Source organism: Oreochromis aureus, linkage group 7 (assembly GCF_013358895.1).
Source record: "Oreochromis aureus strain Israel breed Guangdong linkage group 7, ZZ_aureus, whole genome shotgun sequence".
NCBI classification, from domain to species: domain Eukaryota; kingdom Metazoa; phylum Chordata; class Actinopteri; order Cichliformes; family Cichlidae; genus Oreochromis; species Oreochromis aureus.
Genome location: NC_052948.1, coordinates 43,536,963 through 43,559,009, shown reverse-complemented (window position 1 = coordinate 43,559,009; position 22,047 = coordinate 43,536,963). Strand labels below are relative to the sequence as shown.

At 39.6% G+C, this 22,047-nt stretch overlaps 2 protein-coding genes across 7 annotated transcripts in view; one reads left to right on the top strand and one right to left on the bottom strand.

Moving 5' to 3' along the window:
• Positions 1-16,627, top strand: part of sgsm1b (small G protein signaling modulator 1b) — a 24,655-nt gene extending 8,028 nt beyond the window's left edge. For both annotated transcript variants that reach the window (XM_039615929.1, XM_031742599.2), the window contains 23 exons: positions 1,936-2,011; positions 2,741-2,903; positions 3,077-3,229; positions 3,540-3,607; positions 3,696-3,838; positions 3,936-4,067; positions 4,263-4,387; positions 4,476-4,543; positions 5,889-6,052; positions 6,160-6,289; positions 6,773-6,899; positions 6,982-7,046; positions 7,167-7,312; positions 7,443-7,571; positions 7,662-7,835; positions 7,970-8,038; positions 9,026-10,246; positions 10,334-10,458; positions 10,554-10,636; positions 10,747-10,856; positions 12,094-12,190; positions 12,288-12,455; positions 12,708-16,627. In XM_039615929.1, coding sequence (XP_039471863.1) covers positions 1,936-2,011; positions 2,741-2,903; positions 3,077-3,229; positions 3,540-3,607; positions 3,696-3,838; positions 3,936-4,067; positions 4,263-4,387; positions 4,476-4,543; positions 5,889-6,052; positions 6,160-6,289; positions 6,773-6,899; positions 6,982-7,046; positions 7,167-7,312; positions 7,443-7,571; positions 7,662-7,835; positions 7,970-8,038; positions 9,026-10,246; positions 10,334-10,458; positions 10,554-10,636; positions 10,747-10,856; positions 12,094-12,190; positions 12,288-12,455; positions 12,708-12,796 — 3,825 coding nt within the window. In that variant the 3' untranslated portion in view covers positions 12,797-16,627. The remainder of the gene's footprint in view (positions 1-1,935; positions 2,012-2,740; positions 2,904-3,076; positions 3,230-3,539; positions 3,608-3,695; positions 3,839-3,935; positions 4,068-4,262; positions 4,388-4,475; positions 4,544-5,888; positions 6,053-6,159; positions 6,290-6,772; positions 6,900-6,981; positions 7,047-7,166; positions 7,313-7,442; positions 7,572-7,661; positions 7,836-7,969; positions 8,039-9,025; positions 10,247-10,333; positions 10,459-10,553; positions 10,637-10,746; positions 10,857-12,093; positions 12,191-12,287; positions 12,456-12,707) is intronic.
• Positions 15,974-22,047, bottom strand: srsf9 (serine and arginine rich splicing factor 9). Of its 5 annotated transcripts, none has more exons than XM_031742462.2 (5): positions 21,900-22,047; positions 18,458-18,634; positions 18,112-18,281; positions 16,985-17,157; positions 15,974-16,896 (listed from the first exon to the last, which is right to left on the bottom strand). In XM_031742462.2, the coding sequence occupies exons 2-5, from the start codon at positions 18,613-18,615 to the stop codon at positions 16,672-16,674; spliced, it is 726 nt and encodes a 241-aa protein (XP_031598322.1). In that variant the 5' UTR covers positions 18,616-18,634; positions 21,900-22,047; the 3' UTR covers positions 15,974-16,671. The 5 variants fall into 5 exon arrangements, with proteins under 5 accessions (XP_031598322.1, XP_039471877.1, XP_031598323.1 ...); XM_039615943.1 differs by having other exon boundaries at positions 18,458-20,177; positions 21,900-22,037; XM_031742463.2 differs by having other exon boundaries at positions 18,458-18,637; positions 21,900-22,024.

The following is a 22,047-nucleotide window of genomic DNA, read 5'->3' as shown; positions in this document are numbered from 1 at the left end:
CCCTTGGGCACTCCTCCCTGTAGGTTGCCTCCTCAAGTGGCCGGTCTCCACCATTTTGTTTAGTTGCTGCTTTTTAATATATTGTGCTTGTTTTAGGGTAGCATTGTGGCAGGAGTATGTTGTTTTAATTATTGTTTGGTAATAAAGGGTTTTAATTTATTTTACTCTCTTACCCCTGCTACCCTAGGTGCCTTTTTAATCTTTTAGTTATGTTTTAGTAGTTTTTCTTAATAAACTTTGCATTATAAACTCCCTTTGTCTCACCTCTGCCTTTAAATAACGAGTCTGTGGGCTTTGGTAGCCAATACAATCTTCTCATTGGCTAGAGAAATCTTTCCTGGGGTTGTAGCGCCCTCCCCCAGGTGGCGTTGTCACTACTTTAGTAACCGTCCCCGGTTATATCTTATTTCCGCGACACCACACACTGATACAGGATCCTGCAGTAAGGAGTGGCTTAGCTGTGATATATAAATCTAAGAAAAACAAAACCAAAACTGCATTTTAATGTTTCACTTTGCTTTATATAGATGGGCAATTAATACAAAGCGTGGCTTTCATGTTGTTTACTCATGTGAAGGAGAAGGACAGGACAGTCGTGAGGTCTGGTTGCAGCAGCAATAAATAACCCCTGAATTGTGAACATTCAGCAGAATTCCAGCACAATCATGTTTCAGTATGGAAATGATTTTCATTTTATTTCATGTGAGAATGTGTCTAGAGCACTGAGCATCAGTTTAAATTTAGTGCATTTTATTGTTTAATGATACGTTTCTTAGCAGCAGACGTGACTACTTTGTGGATCACGACCAAACAATAAACGTTCAGAGAAAATGTCGCGCTCAAAAAGTGTATTCATGATCATGCTCATCTCAGTTTCTTTCTTTTTTTTAACCTGAACATAACTGCAGCTATGACAACAAGCTCATTCAAAAAGATGACATTTGTTAAAATGAAATGGAGAGTGACACTGATTTTGGGTACTTTTTCAAGGTCAGTATGTAAGTGTTATTTGCGCTGAAAACACAGTTTTGCAGTAATGTCTGAGGCTTTGTCGAGTCTGACTAAACAACCCCAGATGATGTCACTGAAGCTTTTCCCTCATTTGGTTGGTAGATCACTGTTTATGACACAAACATAGCTTTAATACAGTGCTATTACTAGGTTGATTATTGGAAACATATAATACGGGGAAGTTGGAAATTGATTCATACAATAGGCTAAAAATATACATTTTTTTATCTGCTGCTTTGATTGTAGCTATATTTTAAAAGTGTTCTTATTGCAAACTTTGCAGTTTGGTAAAGTGTGTTAATAAATTGTTAGCGAATTTATTTACATATTTACATATTATTTAGATATATTTAGATTATTTAGACCGATTGGCGACCTGTCCAGGGTGTACAGGGTGCACACAGCCTCTCAACCTACGACACATGAGACAGGCTACTTGCAACCCTTAATTGGATAATCAAAAAAAAAGTAGATGGATGGATGAATGTGTTTAGGAATGCAAGCAGAAAACATCAAGAAACAATTCCTTTTGGAATCACTAGAAAATGTAAACAAAAACTTGAAGGTTTTCTTTTACTGCTTACAATAAATCAGACAAATTGAGGAGATCAGAAATTGCATGGGCGTTACATTGCAAAATCATTTGAAGTTTGAAGGTTGAAATGCACATTGGATGTTGTACAGCACTTGCAATGGCTTAATAAACTGCAGAAGATGAGGCTGTAGTTTTGGTAACTTTGGCAGCGTACATCAGCAGGATGCTATAACCTGCTTGTAAGAAATGTCTTATGTTGCCATACTGCTGCTTCATCATTACTTTTTCCAACATCACTCGCTTTTGTGCTTCTTGTTTTGTCTTTATCACCTTATGTAACTGTGTCAGACTGATTAAGACGTATCTGACGGTGAACTTCTCTCCTTTAGGTGAAACAAATTATGGAGGAGGCAGTAACGAGGAAATTTGTGCATGCAGACAGCAGCCATATTATATCCTTCTGTGGTAAATGTTTTTCTACTGTCTGCTTTTATTAGATATTTTATTACAATCCATTACTCAGTTATTATTGCCGATGACATGAACAATGTCTTTTCTTTTAGCTATAATGTTTACCTCCAACTAAAAAAGGTATTATAGGTTTTCTGTATTGTATCTAATCTAATAAAAGACATTCAGTGTTAAATAGTACAGTACCGTCCGCCACATCCATACTGACATTTACAGTACTGAATGACGGCTGACTTCACTTTGTGTCAAGCCATATCACCTCCCACGAGTTCATTCTCACAGTGCCAAAAGGTCCTGTGCAGTCTGTTCCTAATGATTTCTTTTCATTAGTCACATCTATTTATATTCAATAAAGTAGAAGGATGAACCTTCAAAGGTGTTGATACTAACAAGGAGTGAGGCGTATATGATTCTCAACACTTATATCCTAGCAACTGTAGGCAGTGTTGACTTCAGCCTATTTCTCCTTGAGCTACCTGTGCTTGCTTTTCGCCTGTTTCTGTATAAGAAACACGAGGGCTTTAACAAAAGGGAGTTGTACTGTGCTTTTTAGAGAAAAACAAAGCTCTAGGCCAAATACAAACATTTCCTCATCAAATCCATAAAAGATGGATTAGATTAAGTTGAAATTAAAAAATGTATATATTTATATGCCTATATGTTTTATATAAATACAAATCAAATATTTGCTAAGTCTCTGCATGTTTATGTGTGTTTGTATAGCTGTAGTGGAGGCGTGTGTGCTTCATGGATTGAAACGTAGGATTGCAGGCCTGCTGTGCAGTAATAAGGTTGCGGCACTCTTTATGAAGGTGGCAAAAAGCTTTTCCCCTGCTGCGGAGCTCTGTCACAAGGTCCAGGAGCTGGAACAGCTCATTGAAAACAGGTGAAACTTTTACCTGTGGGAGACCACAGACTCTTTCTTGTAGTTATTTTCATATATATCGATATATAAACTCTTACATAAACTCTTTTGTGCTATGTTTCATTCCTGTTTCATCCTGTTACATTTTAAGAGCCTATGCAGACATCGTCTGTAAATTTCTTCTTTTGCTTTAGCAAGCAGAACAATTCCTCACTGAGTACTGACCGCAGTCGGCAGTCCAAGTTGGCTAACCTTCCTCCTCAAGCACTGAAACACCTGTGGATTCGAACTGCCCTGATGGAAAAGCTCCTAGATAAGATTGTCCTGTACTTGGTAGAAAACAGCAGGTAGGATTATCGATATTTTTTTTTATCCTTTTGAGGCTTTGGAATGTCTTTTCTTTTCAATGCCACAATTTTTTTTGCCATAGGCAGCTGATTTCTATGTATCATCACCACCAAAGTTTTCAGGCTTCTTTCTCTCATGTGTTCTAATTTGTACCCTCTCTATGGTAACATTAATACATTATCTGTTTGCACAGAACTCATTGAGAGCTGTGGTATGCAATGAGGAACATGGGGATGAATTAAAAACAGTCTTGATATTAAAGCTATGGTCTTTCCGCATGTATACTTGTGTTATTATTGTGTGCTTCAGTTCATTCTATGACAAAGAAGCCATGCTGATGGATCCTGTGGATGGACCGATTCTTGCATCCCTATTGGGTATTTTTTTTTTTTTTTAACTGTGCTATCAGTTTACATAGCTACTTATTCGGATCTCTACTTTAAGCCCATTAACCTTGTTTTGCAGTTGGCCCCTGTGCTTTGGAGTACACCAAGGTTAAGACTGCAGACCATTTCTGGACGGATCCATCTGCAGATGAGCTTGTACAGAGGCATCGTATTCACAGCGGTCACTGTCGGCAGGATTCCCCCTCCAGAAGGCCTGCCTTGGTTAGACAGTCAATAAATTGAATGCTTCCTTGTAAAAACAACCAGCAGTAGGTTGTATGTGATTGTTTTTTTTTCTTCTTCTGTTAATCCCTAACAGATCCAGAAGAGACAGTCCAGTGGTAGCATGGATGATCGCCCTCTTATGTGGGTGAGGGAATATGTTGAATCACTTCACCAAAACTCTAGAGCCACACTTCTGTTTGGGAAGAACAATGTCCTGGTCCAGCCGGTATGTGTTTTCCTGTCCTTTTCAAAACAACCATACAAAACTAGTTCTCATTTTAAGAGAGAGAAAATATTAAGAGAAGCTTGCTTACTCTGTGGGAAACTTGATGCCTCCTCTTAATTTGTTTATATGTAACTGATCTGAATACTACAGCACTAACACACGTGGGGATTTGTTCATTTTGTCTTGTGTGTACAGAGAGATGACATGGAGGCCATTCCAGGCTACCTTTCTCTACATCAAACTGCAGACCTTATGACCCTGAAGTGGACACCAAATCAACTGATGAATGGCAATGTTGGGGAGCTGGACTCTGAAAAAAGGTCAGATGAAAGAGCCAAACTACTGAGACTTAAATATTGTGTTTGCAAAGCTTATTCACTGACCAGTATCCATTTCTGTTTCTCTCAGTGTTTACTGGGATTATGCTATGACAATTCGTTTGGAGGAGATTGTGTATCTCCACTGTCATCAGCAAGGTAACTCACCTATTAAAGTACTGGCTGCAATGCAAAGTTGTGCCATTTAAAAATGAAACTTAGCCTGTTTCCCCTTCAAAGTTGTCACCTTATGCAGCATTGCAGTGCAGCCCCTTGTTTTAGATTCCTCCCTGGAAGCCATGTGTGATCTTTTCCAGTGTGTCAAAATATAATTTGAATTTAATTTAGGGGGAAAGCACAAAGTTGCAAGGAATTCAATGAGAGACCCAGTGAGAAGGGCATGTAGTAGGCGACATTTGTGTTGCAAAAAAACTTTGCACAAGATGTGGCAGGGTGAATGTTGTCCTTCAGATTGTACAGTAAAACTGCAATGACAGTACGATCCTCGGGGAGGAGATTGTTATGGTTCACAACCCTGTGAATGAAAAATACCAAGCATGCTCGCGGTCACACTTCTGACCTAATGTACCACTGATGGGGCTTAAACACTGTGGGCTCTTCAAGCAAAAACTGCTGGTTTGTATTTGGAGACTCATATCTCCTCTTCAGTGATCAGTAATCCATAAATGGCTGGTGAGTTTGTCACAGAAGGGGACTTTGTTTTCGTTTTGCACACATTTGAGGCCCAGAGTAAAATAGCAGATGGATAAATGCACACAATCAGAACAAGACCACATCGTACCCTATCACCTCAATAGAGCAGTAGAGCTCTACTTATAGTAGGAGGCAGAGCCTTCAGCTTTCAGGCCGCTCTTCTGTGGCTCCCAGTTTGGATTCGAGAGACAGACGCTCTCTCTACTTTTTAGATTAGGTTTAAACCTAATGGTTTTTGATAAAGCATGTATCTAGTGACTCTAAATCCTTCCTTAGTTGCACTGTGAGTCAGGGCTGCTGGGAATTCCCATGATGCACTCATTTTTTTGACTCAGTATGTGTTTATACACCACTCTGAGTTTAATCATTAGTTATTATTCATCTCTGGTTCTCTTTCACTGTGTTTTTTGTCCTGTCTTTCTCCCATCACCCCCACAGCAGATGGCTGCCCCCCTTCCAGGCCTGGTTCTGCCTCAGCTTTCTTCCTGTTAAAAGGGAGTTTTTCCTTCCCACTGTTGCTCAAAAAGGGTTGTTTGATTGTTAGGGATTTCTCTGTGCCTTACAATAATGTGCCTTGAGGTGACTGCTGTAGTGATTTGTTGCTATATAAATAAAATGGAATACAATTCAAAGACTTGGAGCGCTCTCAAAAACCCCCAGCTGTGCTAGCGCTGGTCCAGAGGCGCACTGAGTGAAAATCTGCAAAAATTAAAATCAGACATGGTTTTTAATGTCCCAAATAAAGTCACATGAGTTATTTATCTTTTTCCCGACATGTGGGTATCTCCAGTGAACAGTGGAGGCACAGTCGTTTTGGTGAGCCAGGATGGGATCCAGAGGCCTCCTCTACATTTTCCTAAAGGAGGCCATTTGCTCCAGTTTCTCACATGCTTAGAGACTGGCCTGCTACCTCATGGGCAGCTAGACCCACCACTCTGGAATCAGAGAGGGAAGGTAAACGGGACACCTCTGTTCAAATAATTTTTCAACATTTCATGCAACAATATTTACTTTACCAATATTTATGATGTATTTTCTTCATATACTATTTCCATTTGTAGGGAAAGGTTTTCCCCAAACTGCGAAAGAGAAGTCCACATGGTTCATGTGATTCTGTATCAGATAAGGAAGACGATGAAGCAACCGATTATGTGTTTCGGATCCTCTTTCCTGGCAATCAGATGGAGTTCAGTAAGTGCCTTTAATCTTTCTATTCTGCCTCCCTGAGATAATGCAATACAGAATCATCAAAGATTATATCTGTAACTGCTCTAATTACTTTATATGTCATTTCACTTCAAACTGTTCACTTTAGATGAATCTGATGTTTCCCCCAGACATACATTCAGTGTTCGTCTTTGTAATTAAGTCCTTTCTAATGTGAAACCGTTACAGCCATAATATTTTTCCTCCTTGTTTAGTGTCCATGTCTCCATTTCACATTAAAGTCCCAGTGACAATAAGGAATCTTTGCATGGACATAAAGTAATTTGTCTGCCTCATCTGCATCTCCATCCTCTCTCTTGTTTTTTTTTTTCACCATGTATTATCAGTTCTTATCATTTTCAGAAATTCATTTTAATATCCAAATCCGTTAGGGCTGCTCCTGGTTTTGCTTGCTTAATTGATTGTGATAATAGGAACAGTAGTAGTAAGGGCCGCTTTGCTGTGCAGTGGCCCCAGAGCTGATGGATCAGGGTGTTAATATGTGGCAGCCAGCCCCCAGGAAGTCCTCCTGCTCCTCCTGCTCACAGAATGGCTCATCTGATGGCTCTCTGCCTAATGGCTGTAACCAAGAAAGGTAAGTATTTCCAATGGTCAGGCTGAAATCACCGTTCTGATTATTCCACCTGACAAAGTTTGAAATATTCTCACTTTACCAGGGCTCCCTTAAAGCTCCTTTGCGACACCATGAAATACCAGATAATCTCCCGTGCGTTCTATGGCTGTGAGTATAATCACATCTTCTTTGTGTTTGCAATTTAGGAATCACTCTGGTTGGGTTGTTCAGCAGATCAATAATTCATTACAGTGGTTGAAAATGAGAAGCCTTATCTCTCCTCTCTAGGGCTTGCATACTGTCGTCATCTGTCCACAGTCCGCACCCACCTCTCCGCATTGGTCAACACCACGATTGTTGACCCCGGCGTACCCTGTGATGCTCGAGGAGGCCTCTCTGTGGAGGTCTGGAGCAACTTCCTCAAAGACAGCTCTGTAAGATTTATACATAAACACCAAGCCATCACACAACGCCTAGATGTCATTCATTCCTGTGTGAAATGCCTCCTTTCATTTAGTGAGCGATTTCAGTCTGACACAACAGTAAAAATACTTCCCCTTTCAGGCCTATGAGGAAAAGGAGATACACAGACTGGTGTATTTTGGTGGGGTGGCCCCTTCACTCCGTAAAGAAGTCTGGCCCTTCCTGTTAGGACATTATAAGTTCAGCATGAGTGAAAAATGCCGGCGGGAGGTATTACTTATGTGCTTTCAAAGTATAAAGATATATACTCATGCCCTGATCTATTCTTTGCCAGTTATTTACACATGCTTATTGCTTCAGATTGATGAGCAAATGCGGTGCATGTACGAGCAGACTATGAAGGAGTGGCAGGGTTGCGAGGCCATTGTCCGTCAGAGGGAGAGAGAGAAACACGCCGAGGCACTCGCCCGATGCTCATCCGGAGCCAGCGTGGAAAGGGGACCCGTGCAGCGGGACTCCACCATCAGTACAGATGCAAGTTTGAACAAACAAAAAAATCCACATTATGTAACACCTACCACGTGGGAACTATTTCAAGAGTTGTGAGAGAATAACTTGGCTAACAGTTCTGCTGTTTTTGTCTCATGTGATACTCTGTCTCACTCCAGTCATCTCTAAGTAGCAACTCAGATCAACAAAATACTCACTCACAGAGCGACTCCAGCAGCAGCGCACAGGTAGTCCCTCTCTCATCAACATCTCCATAGCAATGATTTTTGATACGACACCATACCAGGCTTCATTTTTTCCCAAGCATTAGCCCAATTACTACAGCATATATATGGTTTGCTGTTGTATTCTTGCTTTCCAAAGCACACCTTGTGAATCGCTGAATGTAACGCCAGTGAAACTGTTTTTGAGCAGCATTGCCATTTGGTTTAAGGTATTTGAGGATAAATTGCAGTAAAGGAATCAAGTTTTTCAAAAGATAATAAGCTAATGGCTCTACATTAAAGGCAAGGATGTCTGTATCAAGTTTCATGGCAGTCCATCAGACTGGTGCTAAAACAATGTCACAGTAACAAGAAAAAACTGGGGGGATAAGTCATTAGGTTTCATCATGTAGGCGATAGTGTTAGTAAGATATTTCAGTCAGGGATTAAAATAGTTAACCATCTGGCAGACTGACTTAGTGGCACTGTGCTATGTAGAGAAAAAGCTTGCTCTTTTATCAACAGAGTGTCCTTCATTTCATTTAAAGGAGGCAGGAATTCAAGTTTATAATGCAACATAAAAAAAGATTATTGTGATTGCTGTACATATGTAAGGATGCTCAAAGGATTAGAAATCACTACATGTCGTTGTGGTGTAATAAAACATTGTTAGCAATAATGTCAAGTGTTTGTAATTTGCATACTACTTTATAAAAAGCCTTTATTGATCATTTATAAATCACTTACCACTCTTTTAAAGGATAAAGACTAGTCAAAGGGATTTCCTACAGCCTGAGAGCCCAAAATGTGTTACCATTAGTGGTTTATAATGGATCTATAATGCATTAGAGATTTATTGACCATTAATGAAGCTTTCAGTTCATGCTTTTTAACGTGTGCCTCATCATAGAGTGGGACTTTTATTTACAGTTTATAAACTAACACATGAGAAACCACTGTTGTGCTCTTAAAAACACTCAAACATGTTCACTATTTTCCGTTGGCTTCCAGGTATTTGAATCGGTCGACACAGCGGATCAGGCTGAGAGTGAGTCCAGAGCTGAAGAAGCACAGCACAGAGGTGCAGGCAAGGCCATCGGAAATGCAACCACAGACAAGCCACAACTTCCCTCCTCCGACCCGTCCTCCAACGATCTGTCAAACCAACGTCCAGATTCAGACAACCGTCATCCTGTAACTGAGTCTGTTTCCCAGCAAACAGCAGAAAACTCAGAAGCCTGCAGTGAGGAACCTACAGCTGGATCACAGCCTGTAAAGATTCAGCTCACAACATGTGAATCAGGAGAGGAGGATGTAAAGGACCCTGCAGCCGAGAGTGAGGCTGATGCACAAAAGAGGGAGACGGTTTCAGAAAGCATAGTGGTTCAGGAGACAAAGGAGAAATCTGAAGCTGAGCAAAAAGCTGAAGTAGAGGAAAAAGATCAAACGAAGCATGGGCTGTCAGGGGCTTCAAAAGCCACAGACACAGATATTAATTTGAAAGAGAATACTAATGTTCTAAAGCTGGAAACAGAGATACATAATGAATATTTCCAAGCACCTCCGCTTGGGCAGACTTTAAGTCTTCAGCCACACAAGAGCAAAAGTCTGGAAGTGGAGTCATCTTGTCCGCCTACAGCAGAAAAAGATGCAAATCCGCTAAATGAAAAAAAGCCAGAAATTTCTAAGAAACAAGAAATCCCATTAAAAGTGATCAAGGCCTCAAACACAGACGCAGAAACAATGGATGTTGAAGCAGCCGTCTGCGACTTTGTTGAAACCAAAAAGGCTACAGAGATTTCATTCGAGAAACCTGGTTCAAATTCTCCAGTCAGACAAGTGCTGAATGCTCTTCAATCAGCATCGCTTTCGCTGTCGTCTCAGTCCCGGCAGTCTCCAGACACAGCCGATTCGGATGACTCTCCTTCTGCGCTGGAAATGGAGGACATTCCTGCAGGGATAACATGCGTGACCTCCGAGGACATCAAAACCAGGCCTTTGGCAGGGCTTGCTGCGCCCCCTGTCTCCCTGGCACAAAGAGAGAAAATGGCATCTGAGGATCTTGCCCTAGATCACCATCTGGACACAGCTTGTAATACCAGTCCTGAGGGCACAGATCTGGGCCTTTCAGAAGAGGAGCCCGAGATAGAAAATGTGCTCACTGAACCAGAGTCTGCAGAGGTGGGAGGAGTCACCAAATATGATGAGTCCTCAGAGGAGCAAACCTATTCTGTAAGTGTTATGCACAGCAAACAGAACGTCAAAGGAAGTCTTTTAATCATTATCATACAGTAACTGACTTTACTTTTATTCCTGCAGCAAGAAACAATGGATATGTACTTGATCAATTTGCATCGTATTGACAAAGATGTCAGACGTTGTGATAGAACGTATTGGTACTTCACCACTGAGAATCTGGAGAAGCTGCGTAACATAATGTGCAGGTAAATGGATAATCTATATCCAATAATCTATATATGAGGTTTATTTTAATGCACAAGGTTGAAACGCAAAAATAAAAATCTATTTTTCTTTGCAGTTACGTCTGGCAGCATCTGGATATCGGTTATGTGCAGGGCATGTGCGATCTGCTCGCTCCTCTGTTAGTTATCCTGGATGATGGTCGGTAAAACCTTTTAAGTGCAATTTTTTTTTTTACCAATATGGGTTTTGCAGAGCTTCACATAATTTACTAGATGAACAACTCGTTAAATGTGTTTGGGGCTTTCCAGAGATCATGGCGTTCAGCTGCTTCACTGAACTGATGAAGAGGATGAACCAGAATTTCCCTCACGGGGGTGCCATGGACTCTCACTTTGCCAATATGCGCTCACTTATCCAGGTAAGTGCATATTTTTCCATATATACAATCATATAAACATTTTATAAACAGTGTAATTTTGCTGAATGGTAAAGGTAGCCTACTAAGAAGAGTTACAGCTTGCTGCTGATACTTAAATGTAGGCAGACAAGAAGAGGTTTTCCTCACTGTCAGAGAGTAGAATGATTCTGTATTACATCCTACAGACATACTTTAAGGTTATAACGTCTACATCGATCCACCTACGTCTACAAGCAGGCCAATAGATTTTATACAGTACACAACCGCTGTTGATTTTTCAAATCAATTGGCTAAATCTGTGGCCGTGTACTGCTACTTCTATCAGCAGTCACATCATCAGTAAACACTAGTGATCTGAACTCTTCCAGATGTTTTATTGGTTTTTTTTGCATAAGTGTAATCAGCGGTTTGCACCTTGATGTAAAGCTTCTGTATTTACATTCAGTGTCTTTTGATCGCAAAGTGTTTTTGTCTCATGCTTTCAGTCACATGTTTTTGTTTAACTTCAAATCCATTGTTGTGAGATAAATCGGTTAAATTATAAGTTGTGTCATTGTCCATATACTCGTTGACACTGTGTGTTTTAATTTAATTATGTTATAGTTTTGGAACCTTGGATCACAGCACATGCAGATATGAAAAAGGCTTGTTTGATTTCTAACCTATTGTATCTGTTATGAGCTATGGTGAAAATACCAATATGTTTAAAACACATTTTCCATATTAATTAATTTACCAAATATGTTTATTTCATACAGTATAGTAAAATAAAAATTAATCCACATGATATGTGGGCTGTAATACTGTCTTATTATGCATTAAAAATGTTTGTGTTCCCTTGTCTGTAGTGAATATAAGTTGTATTTATTTCTTTACTTGTTATATTGTTGTGCACTGTATTTAATGTAACTTCTGCTGCCCCTTGGATAGGTCTCTCTTGAAAAACACATTTTGATCTAAATGAGACTTTTACCTGGATAAAAACAGGACGATAATTATAGCTATTTTTATATATTTCAGTATTGTTTCCCAGCACTGCACCACTTAGTTAGACTACCCACAATATAAGTGATTTCTCTGTTCCTCTATATTACCTAGTTATTTCTTTGTTCCTTATTGCCATATTTTCTTCTAGCAGCAGGAATCCAGTAGTGTAGTATGGGCTGAATTATAAAAACAAATGCATGCATACAGGTGTAGGATAATGATAACATTATATTGTTCTTACTTATCACAGATCCTGGACTCTGAGCTGTTTGAACTGATGCAGCAGAATGGAGACTACACCCACTTCTACTTCTGTTATCGCTGGTTTCTTCTTGACTTCAAGAGAGGTGATGCGAAACGCAGGCCTCATATTGTTTGCTTGAATCGACCGTGACTTTCTCGTGACAGCGAATATAATCTGATTTGTGGGTCTTTTCCGAACAGAAATGGTCTACGATGATGTGTTCTCTGTGTGGGAAACCATCTGGGCAGCCAAGCACACCTCCTCTGAGCACTTTGTGCTCTTCATTGCCCTGGCACTTGTGGAGATGTATCGAGACATCATCCTGGAAAATAACATGGACTTTACAGACATCATCAAGTTCTTTAATGGTAAGAAATCATTTGAAAAGTGAGTGAAGCAATGCTAAAGGAAAACAATCAAGTTTACATTAAAATAACTAAGAAGCTGGTTACAGCGAGGTACAGAGATTTCTATAAAAATATGTTTTTATTGTGACTTTTATTGTGAAATATCAGTATTTACTGAATATTAAAGATCTTAAATATTAAAAATCTTTAAATATTGACAGTGTTCCTAATTGTATCTGTAATTTTTTTTTTTTATATATTTTTTCTTCTCAGAAATGGCCGAGAGACACAACGTCCCCCAGGTCTTGATGATGGCCCGAGACTTGGTCCACAAGGTGCAGACGCTCATAGAAAACAAGTGATGCAGGATGCTGCTGGTTAACACCCACGATCCTTTTATGCTAACTTGTCTCAGAGATAACAACAGAACCATGTAATTGTCGTATATTCCACAGAAAAGGAAATGATGTAAATGAAAAGCACCGACAAGATAACCGATCATTAAAGCTGCTCGTTATTCAAAGGTAGTTGTAAAACAACTTCTCATCACTTGCTCCTCTCTGTATTCGGGAGATGCAATTATTGCCAGTGTTTTTGGTCACTTAGTGAATGTACCCTTGTTGAAACTGCTTCAGGATGTTGTTTATTTTGCCTTAAAATTTGCTATTTTTTCAGGGATACAGCAACCAAATTCTTCACTAATGCGTTCGGTTAAGTTATACATCTTGTATACACTTAAATATATTTTCAGTATTGTCATTTACTTAGCTGAAATTGTAGCTGCCATGCTTAAACATTTTGTGATACACTTGAATAGTTTTTTTCAGTGATGTACCTGAGGTCACGGGATGATTTGCAAACGTTGCAGGGTTCTACCGGCTGGCTTATCTGATGTTAAACAGGTGATTGCCTCTGATGCACACAAGATTGCAGCATATGTAGACCTGGATTCTGTGTAGCACCTTGTAATTGCACATAGTTTCCATATACTGTATCACCATTTCCTCTTTCAACTGGTCACGTTCTTATATTCTCCGCTGCTGTCTCCCACCTCCTCTATGCATTAGTTAAGATGATTTAACCGTTGTCTCATATCCCAGTTAGTATTCCTTCTAGATGCATGCTGTCATTGAAAACCTCCTTCTTCCCTTAAACTACACAGTGCTGCTCAGGCTGAACACGTCAGCTATCGTTTTCATAAAATCAAAGGATAAAGACTGCTTAAAGGGATTTCCCACAGTCAGAGGTTTCTTCCTGTCAAAAGGGAGTTTTTCCTTCTCACTGTCTTTCTTTAATTTACAATGCAAAGCACCTTGAGGTGACTGCTGTTGTGATTTGGCACTATATGAATTGAATTAATTTTAAAGCGCTACAGCTTTACCAGATTTTGCTTCCATGCAATATAGAGAATTGTGGTCGTAATTTTTCTGCTGGTGGTTATTTCAAAGAGGTAGTTAGCTGGTGGCAGTTTGTTCTTCCTTCACACGCTGCACTTCCCTTTTTCACTTTCAGAGTTAAACCACTGTCTCGCCCTGACGAACTTGGTTGTCATGGCTTTAAAGCGCGCCAAATTGTTTCTGTATGCCAAAAAACCCCGAAAGGCAGCGAATAGTTTAATATTTCCCGGGCATTTCTCTTCACTATTATCACTATTTCACTGCTGCTCAGAATGTCAGAGCTCTAACTTCAGCTATGAGGAAAGTACAATCTTGATGATGAGCTTTTTACTTTTAAAGGAATAGTAGCTGGTCAGTGGTATGTAGCCATGTAGATAATGATGATTTTGTCAGTTCATTTTTTTGCTGCAGTCATAGTGGATTTCATTTGTTTAGCCTTAAGACGAGAAATGATTTAACAGCTCGGGAGTAAACGTGTAAAGGTGAATATCTTAAAATCTCGGCAGATAAACACAAGATACTCTATATAGCTCGATACCAAGAGAGGCAAGTCAGAAAATATGATTTATTGGTGCCACTTACAGTTACAAAATAGCCAAAACACACACGTCTGTTTCACTGTGGCTTAAATTCCAGTGTTTTAATATCACTGCTAATGTGTCTACATATGATCTTGCCTGAGTATTGCTGTTTGTGTATTGCTGTTTGTTGTCAGAAGATTTACAGTATACAATGTGTTAAGAAGAAACTGACTTACTGTACAAAAAAAAAACCTAAGCTAGTACTTATTTATTAAATGCAATACAATGTCTGTATATGGGCCTGGTCTGATTATAATGAAACAAAAGCTAAAAGTATGCCAATGGAAATAAATATATTTTTATTTTTTCTGTGTCTTCTAAAATGGTCACTGAGTATACTTAATTTATTGTGTATTAAAAATCTTATATTTTGCATTGAAGGTGCCCTGCGTGTTCTTTCTGGTTAAGAGATCCGCTTTGATCTTCAAATTATTTCATGTTAAATTGTTTGTAATAATAACCACTTTAGATCGTATTTTTGATCCTGATTCTTTGTTCTGGTGCCTTATTTGTGTCTGAAATAGGGTCAGTTTGTTTCAAGTCTGCCTAAAAACAACACCCAGATGCTTACAGGTAGTAGGCATACCTTCAGGGGTCTAGTGGAGTACACAACTCAACATCAGCCGTCAGCAAAAGGGGGGCCGACATAATATCACGGCAGTTATGTTATGCCTGATCAGTGTATCCGTTGATTGTAGATCTTGACAATCCCACGCCTACCTTGCCATGAATTTTCTTAACTTATTTAAATGTTGTTTTTCCTCATCTGGGGGAATAATTCTGTCATCATGTACTTCTGTTGGCTTCTGTAGTCTTTCTGATCTTTTTGCTTGTGCTGAGGTAGTCAACACATTCCTTCTTTATAAGAGTGTACCGGATGGTTTGGCCAGTCCTAATGTTTTTGCTCTCTCTCTGATAAATTTGTTTGAGTTAAAACTTATACAATTGGATGGAACCGTCGTTTGCTCACGTCAATGGACCCAGGTCTGATGTTCTGGATGGAGGAAGGTAATAAAGTTCTTTAGGTAAAGTCAGATCAGCAGTGCAACTACCCAACTTAAAACTGTCACACAATCCTTGGAGGAGAAAAGATGGTACTGGCATTTTTTTTGTATATGTATGTTAAGCTACATTAGAGGTCTATCTTGCTCCATTAAACCAAACTATTTCAATATCAGCATCGATTTAGGCAAAGCACAGGTCTAATACAGTAACCTCAGGAATAATCATAATATTGCATACGTTTTCTTTATTTAAAGGTTATCACCCTAACTAATCGACTGAACAAATAAACTACTGGCATAGATGTGACTGGGAATAAAACTGCAAAAAAGAAGGAATAGTTGAACTGTGTGTCTTTTTCATGTTGTCCAGTTCATTATTCAAGTTTGGGCAGGAGCTGAGTAGACCATTTTAACTTTGAACTGTTGATTTGTTGGAATCAACACCATATTTTTTCCCCCTATATAAATAATTACCCCATATTAAAGAAGGGAAATCACTTCACTTCACTTTAAGTACAGAAAAAAATAAATGGGCTTCAGAGTAAGAAAAGAAACTGTCACAGTAAAAGTTTGCATTTTATTGGTAAAGAAAAAAAACAACAAAAAAAAAACAACGATAGAGATGCATAAAAATTATAAACTACATTTAGACCACCTCGATCAGCGGCCTACACGCACAAAGAAAAACCCCAAAAAACGAAGGACAATTAAGTCTCACAGTCAACGTGTTACACTAAAAGGGTTCACTAATTTTACTATACTGATTAGTTTTATGGGTTCTTGGTTTGGCCAAACAGAAAACGCACCCTTTCATACTTAAAGCTACCAAGATGTGACACATGAAAAATAAAATTACGTCAATTCAAGAAGCAGGACTGCAGAAATGTGTACTTTGTTTTAAATGTTTGACATCACACTCCCGAATTTCTTTATAAAAGAAACCTCCAATATGTTACATAATGGTCAAATGGTTATCTCACAAAAAGTTAACACATAATTCTGTTTCCAGATAACGTATGGGTGTTTAACAAACAAAAAAAACTCCCCAAAAAAACAAGACTGTGGGGAGGAGCAGGTTGTTCACGGGTTCCTGACCATGGAATGTTTTTAATCAAGAAATAAAAATGGTGTGTCCTATGAGGAGGCCTGAGGTTTTTAAAAAAACAAAAAACAAAAAAATCAAATGTAAAATTACAAAAACAACCCCCCCCCCCCCAAAAAAAAATCATCCAATTCCTTAAAATGATGCGACTTTCTACCGATAATGACGTGGTGGTGGGCTGTGATGTGGTGGAAGGTGTCTTCTCGGAGGTGGGCTATGCCGTGACATAGCATGGCGTGGGGGCGACTGGTAGCGCGCAGGGGGAGATCTTCTGTTATAGTAAGGAGAATAGCGACCTCTGGATCTGGAACGGGATCGTGATCGATCCCAGTTGGGAGTACCTCTTTCCTCATACACACGGATGTAAGCAGTCTCCCCCTAACAAGAAATAACGAAACAAGTACACGACATCAGCTCCCGTTTATCATCAGAGGAACGATTAAATCTCACCATCACTAACACTAACCTGATGTGAACGGAACTCCGTCCCATCCAATCTACGCAGTGCATACTCCATGTCCTCTCTACGGAGAAATTCCACTACGCCCTCTCCGTCACGCTGCACATCTGCAAAACAGACATCTCCTGCTTCCCGCATGTGATCCTTCAAATCCTGCCAGCTTCCAGATGGTGGCAGTCCTGGAACAGGAAAAGACTAAATGATGGTGTGGACAAAATATACTTCCCTGCTTAAATTTACCTGACACTTTAAACCTAAAATCTTAGCAGGAAAGGGTTTCATTATTTCTCTAAAGTGCAACTCATTCATTATTTGTATAAAATCTGACCTTTACACCTCTTGAAACCTAAAGAAGATGGAGAAGTGGAAGACTTTGCATTTCCCTGCCTTTAAATTGCTAAGAATGCAAAGGATGACACAAACTGGTTAATGTTAAAATACTATAAAGCTAAGACTAACATGGATTTGAAGTCTAAGGTGTTACCTATTCAGCACAAAGTGTTAATTTACACTGTCTTTAATCATTAACATTTTCCATGCACAGCAGTTACTTATTAATGCCAAACCCATAGTTGAAAATACTCATATGGTCAGTTATCCTTATTAACGGTAGGAAAAAACTAATTGAGTTTTTCAAGTCTCCTGACTGATAAGTCTACCCACTTCTCCACCCAGTGCTTTAGGCGAACTACAGAAACATTTGACAAAGCACATAACATAATTAATGATACACAATGACAAAATGACACCTACCAGTCACTATAGCCGGTGTTTGGGGTTACTCAGCCAACATGACCGGTTTCACTTTACTTTTTTGATTTTCATGACCTCATCCACTTAGTCCCTTTGACCTCCAATCCGCCATGAGAGAGAGAAACATATCTGCCTATGACTCATGATGTCCTCAACTAGTCCCCTTGTCCTCCAGTCCGCCATGAGAAAGAGAGAATGATCTGCCTACGACTCATGACGTCCAGCTACCAGTCCCCTTGTTCTCCAGTCCGGCATGCGAATGGGAGAAAGTTATCTGCCTAAGACTCCTATGTCCACTTTCCTACCAGTCCCCTTGATTTCCAGGCCGTACCGAATGAGAGAGAAATATTAATTGGCTACGACTCATGGCGTCCACCTACCAGACACTATGACCCGGAATTCAGATCTTCGAGTTGGGGGTCCAAACCTTCCTCTAGGTGCTCCTCCACCACCTCCCATTGGGCCAGGTTTAGAACGAGGATACTCCACACGCAGCTTGGAGTCCCCATATCCATATCCATTCCTTCCATAGACCGCATCATCTGCATCCCTAAGAGAAGAGAGCAAAGAACTCCTTACCAAAGTACGCCTAGCGGACAAAGGTTGGATATCTTGTCTCCATCCATTCCCTGCCGGCAGTCACTGGAGACGATATACCACAAAATTTAAGGTGTCCAACAAGGAGGAGTGTGATTCGAGTTGCCAAAAACCATCCGCAAAACTCACCGTGGGTCTTCAAATCGGACGAAGGCAAAAGGGATAGTGCCTCTATTGTTCTTCAATTCTATTTCACGAATTTTTCCATATTTGTAGAAGAGATCCTCAATGTCTCTCTCCTGGACATCCATGGGAAGATTCCCGACATAGATCCGGCCATCAGACATGTTGGCTGAGTAGGTGACACTGCTGACACAAAAGAAGGGGGGGCACCTGCAGACTTTTAGAGATCACTTCTTGCTTTCACAAATAGCTGTGGAAGTGGTCCTTAATCCTATTCCTAGTCCCAATCCAAAACTTAGTCCATCCGCAGACAATTCCTTAATTTACACAAGAATAGAGCTTTAAAGAAGGGATGAAGCCGTGATAGTAGTAAATGATGGGCTCAAGAAAAGAAAAATGGCACAGGACTTCGGATCCAAGCCTGAAAACTTTAAAACACAGTGTAATGAATGTCCAACCATCTCAATGATTACAGATCTGTTCTCTTCAAACTGAGATTATGCAAGCCTACTGTGGGGGAAAAATAAAAAGGCGCTAACAACAATAACATGGCTGTGTAAATGAACTGGTACTTACATGTTTTTCTACTGTTTTTATGGCAAAAACAATCTTTTCTATGCCTTTAACCTTTTTGTTTTAACAAAAACAGACTCACAGTCCAGTAGATACACTGGGGGTAACCTAGGGTTTGGTTACTCGTCTAAGGACATCAACATGCTGACTGGAGGAGTCAAGGATCAAACCACCAACCTTCCAACTGGTGGATGACCTGCTGTAACTCCTATGTGACAGCTGTTCCACTAATTACAACTGATGAATTCCTTTTTATGTGAATTAAGATAGCATGTAATTCTGTGTGTACTAAAATTTTGCAAAACCTTTTAAAAATGTCTTTATATTTTTGCTTGGAAAATAGAAAATATGTGCAAACCTAAATGATAATTTAAAAACTGTATACAAGGCAAAAATGTCTGTAGAATTCTAATGACCTTGAAAGTGAATATTTGATATGACCAACTTTATTCTTGAACACAGCATGAACTCTCTGAGGCATGTTTTCTTGTATTTTCTTAAAGCAGTCTTCAGGAATAGTTCTCTAGGCTTCTTGAAGGACATTCAAAGCTCTTCTTTGGATGTTGGCTGCTATTTATTCCATTCTCTGTGAAGATGATCCCATACTTCTTCAATAATGTTGAAGTCCAGGCTCTGGAGAGGCCACTGTGCTTTTCTGTCCAGGTATGTTTTACTGCATTGGCAGTGTGTTTGTCATCAGTGTCATGCTCAAAAATGAAACCACTGCCAATCAGCTTTTTTCTGATTTTACGGCATTTTCTGTGTTCATCATTTCACAATTTTTTAAAAGATCTCCAACACCACCGGCTGAAATACAGCTGCAAACCATGACAGAGCCTCCACTATATTTTACAGATGGCTACAGACACTCACTGTTCTTGTATTGGGACCTCCTCCTTTGAACCAAAAACTTCAAATTTGGATTCCTCGCTCCAGAAGACCTGTTGCTACTGATTTTTAATCCAGTTCTTGTGTAATCTGACATACCTCAACCTCTTTCTCCCCATTTTCCCCTGTATAAGAATGGCTTCTTGACAGCCATCCTTCCACTGAGAACATTTCTGTTGAACCTTCAGTGAACAGTAGATGGATCAGCTGAAGGTCCAGATGTACCTTTCAGGTCTGACACAGCTCTTTGACTTCTTTGGCCCTCCTTTGGTATTTTTCATGAATTCAACAAAAGAAATGGGAACACATTATGTGTTTTAATGACATCCTGAAGTAATAAAGTGCCTAAAAATACAATTTGGTTCTTTGTTATGTGTATTGTTATGCATAGACATAACACTATTCGAAGAAAAACACTGACTTTCAGAAAACCTGGAGGACTATTTCTCAAGACCACTTTAAAAATTACAAGGAAGTCTAGCTCAAAGCAAAATATAAAGAAATGAGGGGCAGTGCAACACTTTCTTACATTTCTACTTGTAAAAAAAGGGAGCCAACAATATGAAAATTGCTTGACGCTTTCTTGGGAGGGCAGACCTCCAAAGCAGCACAATGATATGCAAAACACATAAGAACACATAAGAGCTAAATGCAGCTCAGCGAGTACAACCATGCTAGGAAGGTACGTGAGGAAGACACATATGGAGCACTCACTAGTTGCACTCCATATAACATGCAGAATAAATGGTGGATAAAACTAGTTAAAAAGCTCAGTTTCTATTTTATTAGGTTACAACACTCCACAGGGTCCTGAAGAGCTACAAGGTTAAGTTAATTTAGTTATTGTTCAACCAAAGAATTAAGCAATCATGCTATTTTTTTTACTTTAACTTTCTCAGGAAAGCACCACTGGCCTTTGGTCTTACATTTGACATATGCTGTGTAACAACTAGTCCATTGCAGTGCTGCTGCTGGCACCTTGTGGCAATAGACTCACAGTTTGAATCAAGTAGTCTGCAATCTATGACGGCAGCTCAATGGAAAAAGTAGGCTGAAATTTTAGATTGCTCCTTTCACACCATTAAGTGCTGTATTTTTTCCCCATACCACCACAAACATAATTATTACAACATTTCTTTGAAATATCGCAATATTATCATGAGACTCTGTCGCCGTCCAATGTGCATTATTCCAGACTGACACTATTTTTTTTTTTTTTTTTTTTTTACATTTTTCTGTAAACTCAAAGACATTTAGGCTGGTGATCATTTTAGAAGCTGCCGCATAAAATTTATATAAACCCAGGATATTGAAACAAAATGTAATATTCATAAAAACTGTGTTTTGGTGGCTTTCATACAGCTGCTAACAGGTGTTTTCCGTACCCTATACGTTTGCCTGGACTTGAAGGCGTTTCCGGGGCCTTGAAAACCCTGTTTAACCGAGCAGTTGCTGAACCTACCAAACCTGTTTACCGTCCCATAGCTGAACAACTGCGATCTGATCTCAATTTAACCTAAAATTCGAGAGCTCCTGGTTAGCAGTACTGCGTTGACGCTATAGTCCAGATCCGTACCAGCCATTCAAATTTGGCTTTGCCCTAAAATATCATAGTGGCTACTGCTAAAGTAGTCATAGCTATTGTTAGCAACAGGCGGCTGTAAACGAAGGTTTGCTTACATTAAAAGCAGTTCAGGTATTTTCCTTTCTATCTTTTTTTAAAAGTCTTGTAACACGGCCTCTTCAGCCGAGCGTTTCAACTTGACCTTTGTATCTAAAAACTAAACCCTAGCTTATAATTTGCACACCAGCAATTGCGAAACCAGCGCAGTCCCTTTGTTGGTAACGTAAGGTCGATCAGCTAGTCAGGCTAAAGAGACTCTGAGTCGGCTACAATTTGCGAAGATTTATCGCTTTCAGAGAGCGCATAATAAATGCATGTAGTAAAAAAAAAAAAATACTTAGATTAATAAATGTCTCTGATTACCTTTTAGAGCAGGTAAATGTGCCTGTTTGTAGAATTAATGCAACCAGTTAGCACACTCTGCTGCTTCCGCGTAAGTTAGCACATTTGCGGGAGAGGGCTACGTTCTTCTTCTACAGCTTTTCATTTCCGGTAGACAGTAGCCACAGTT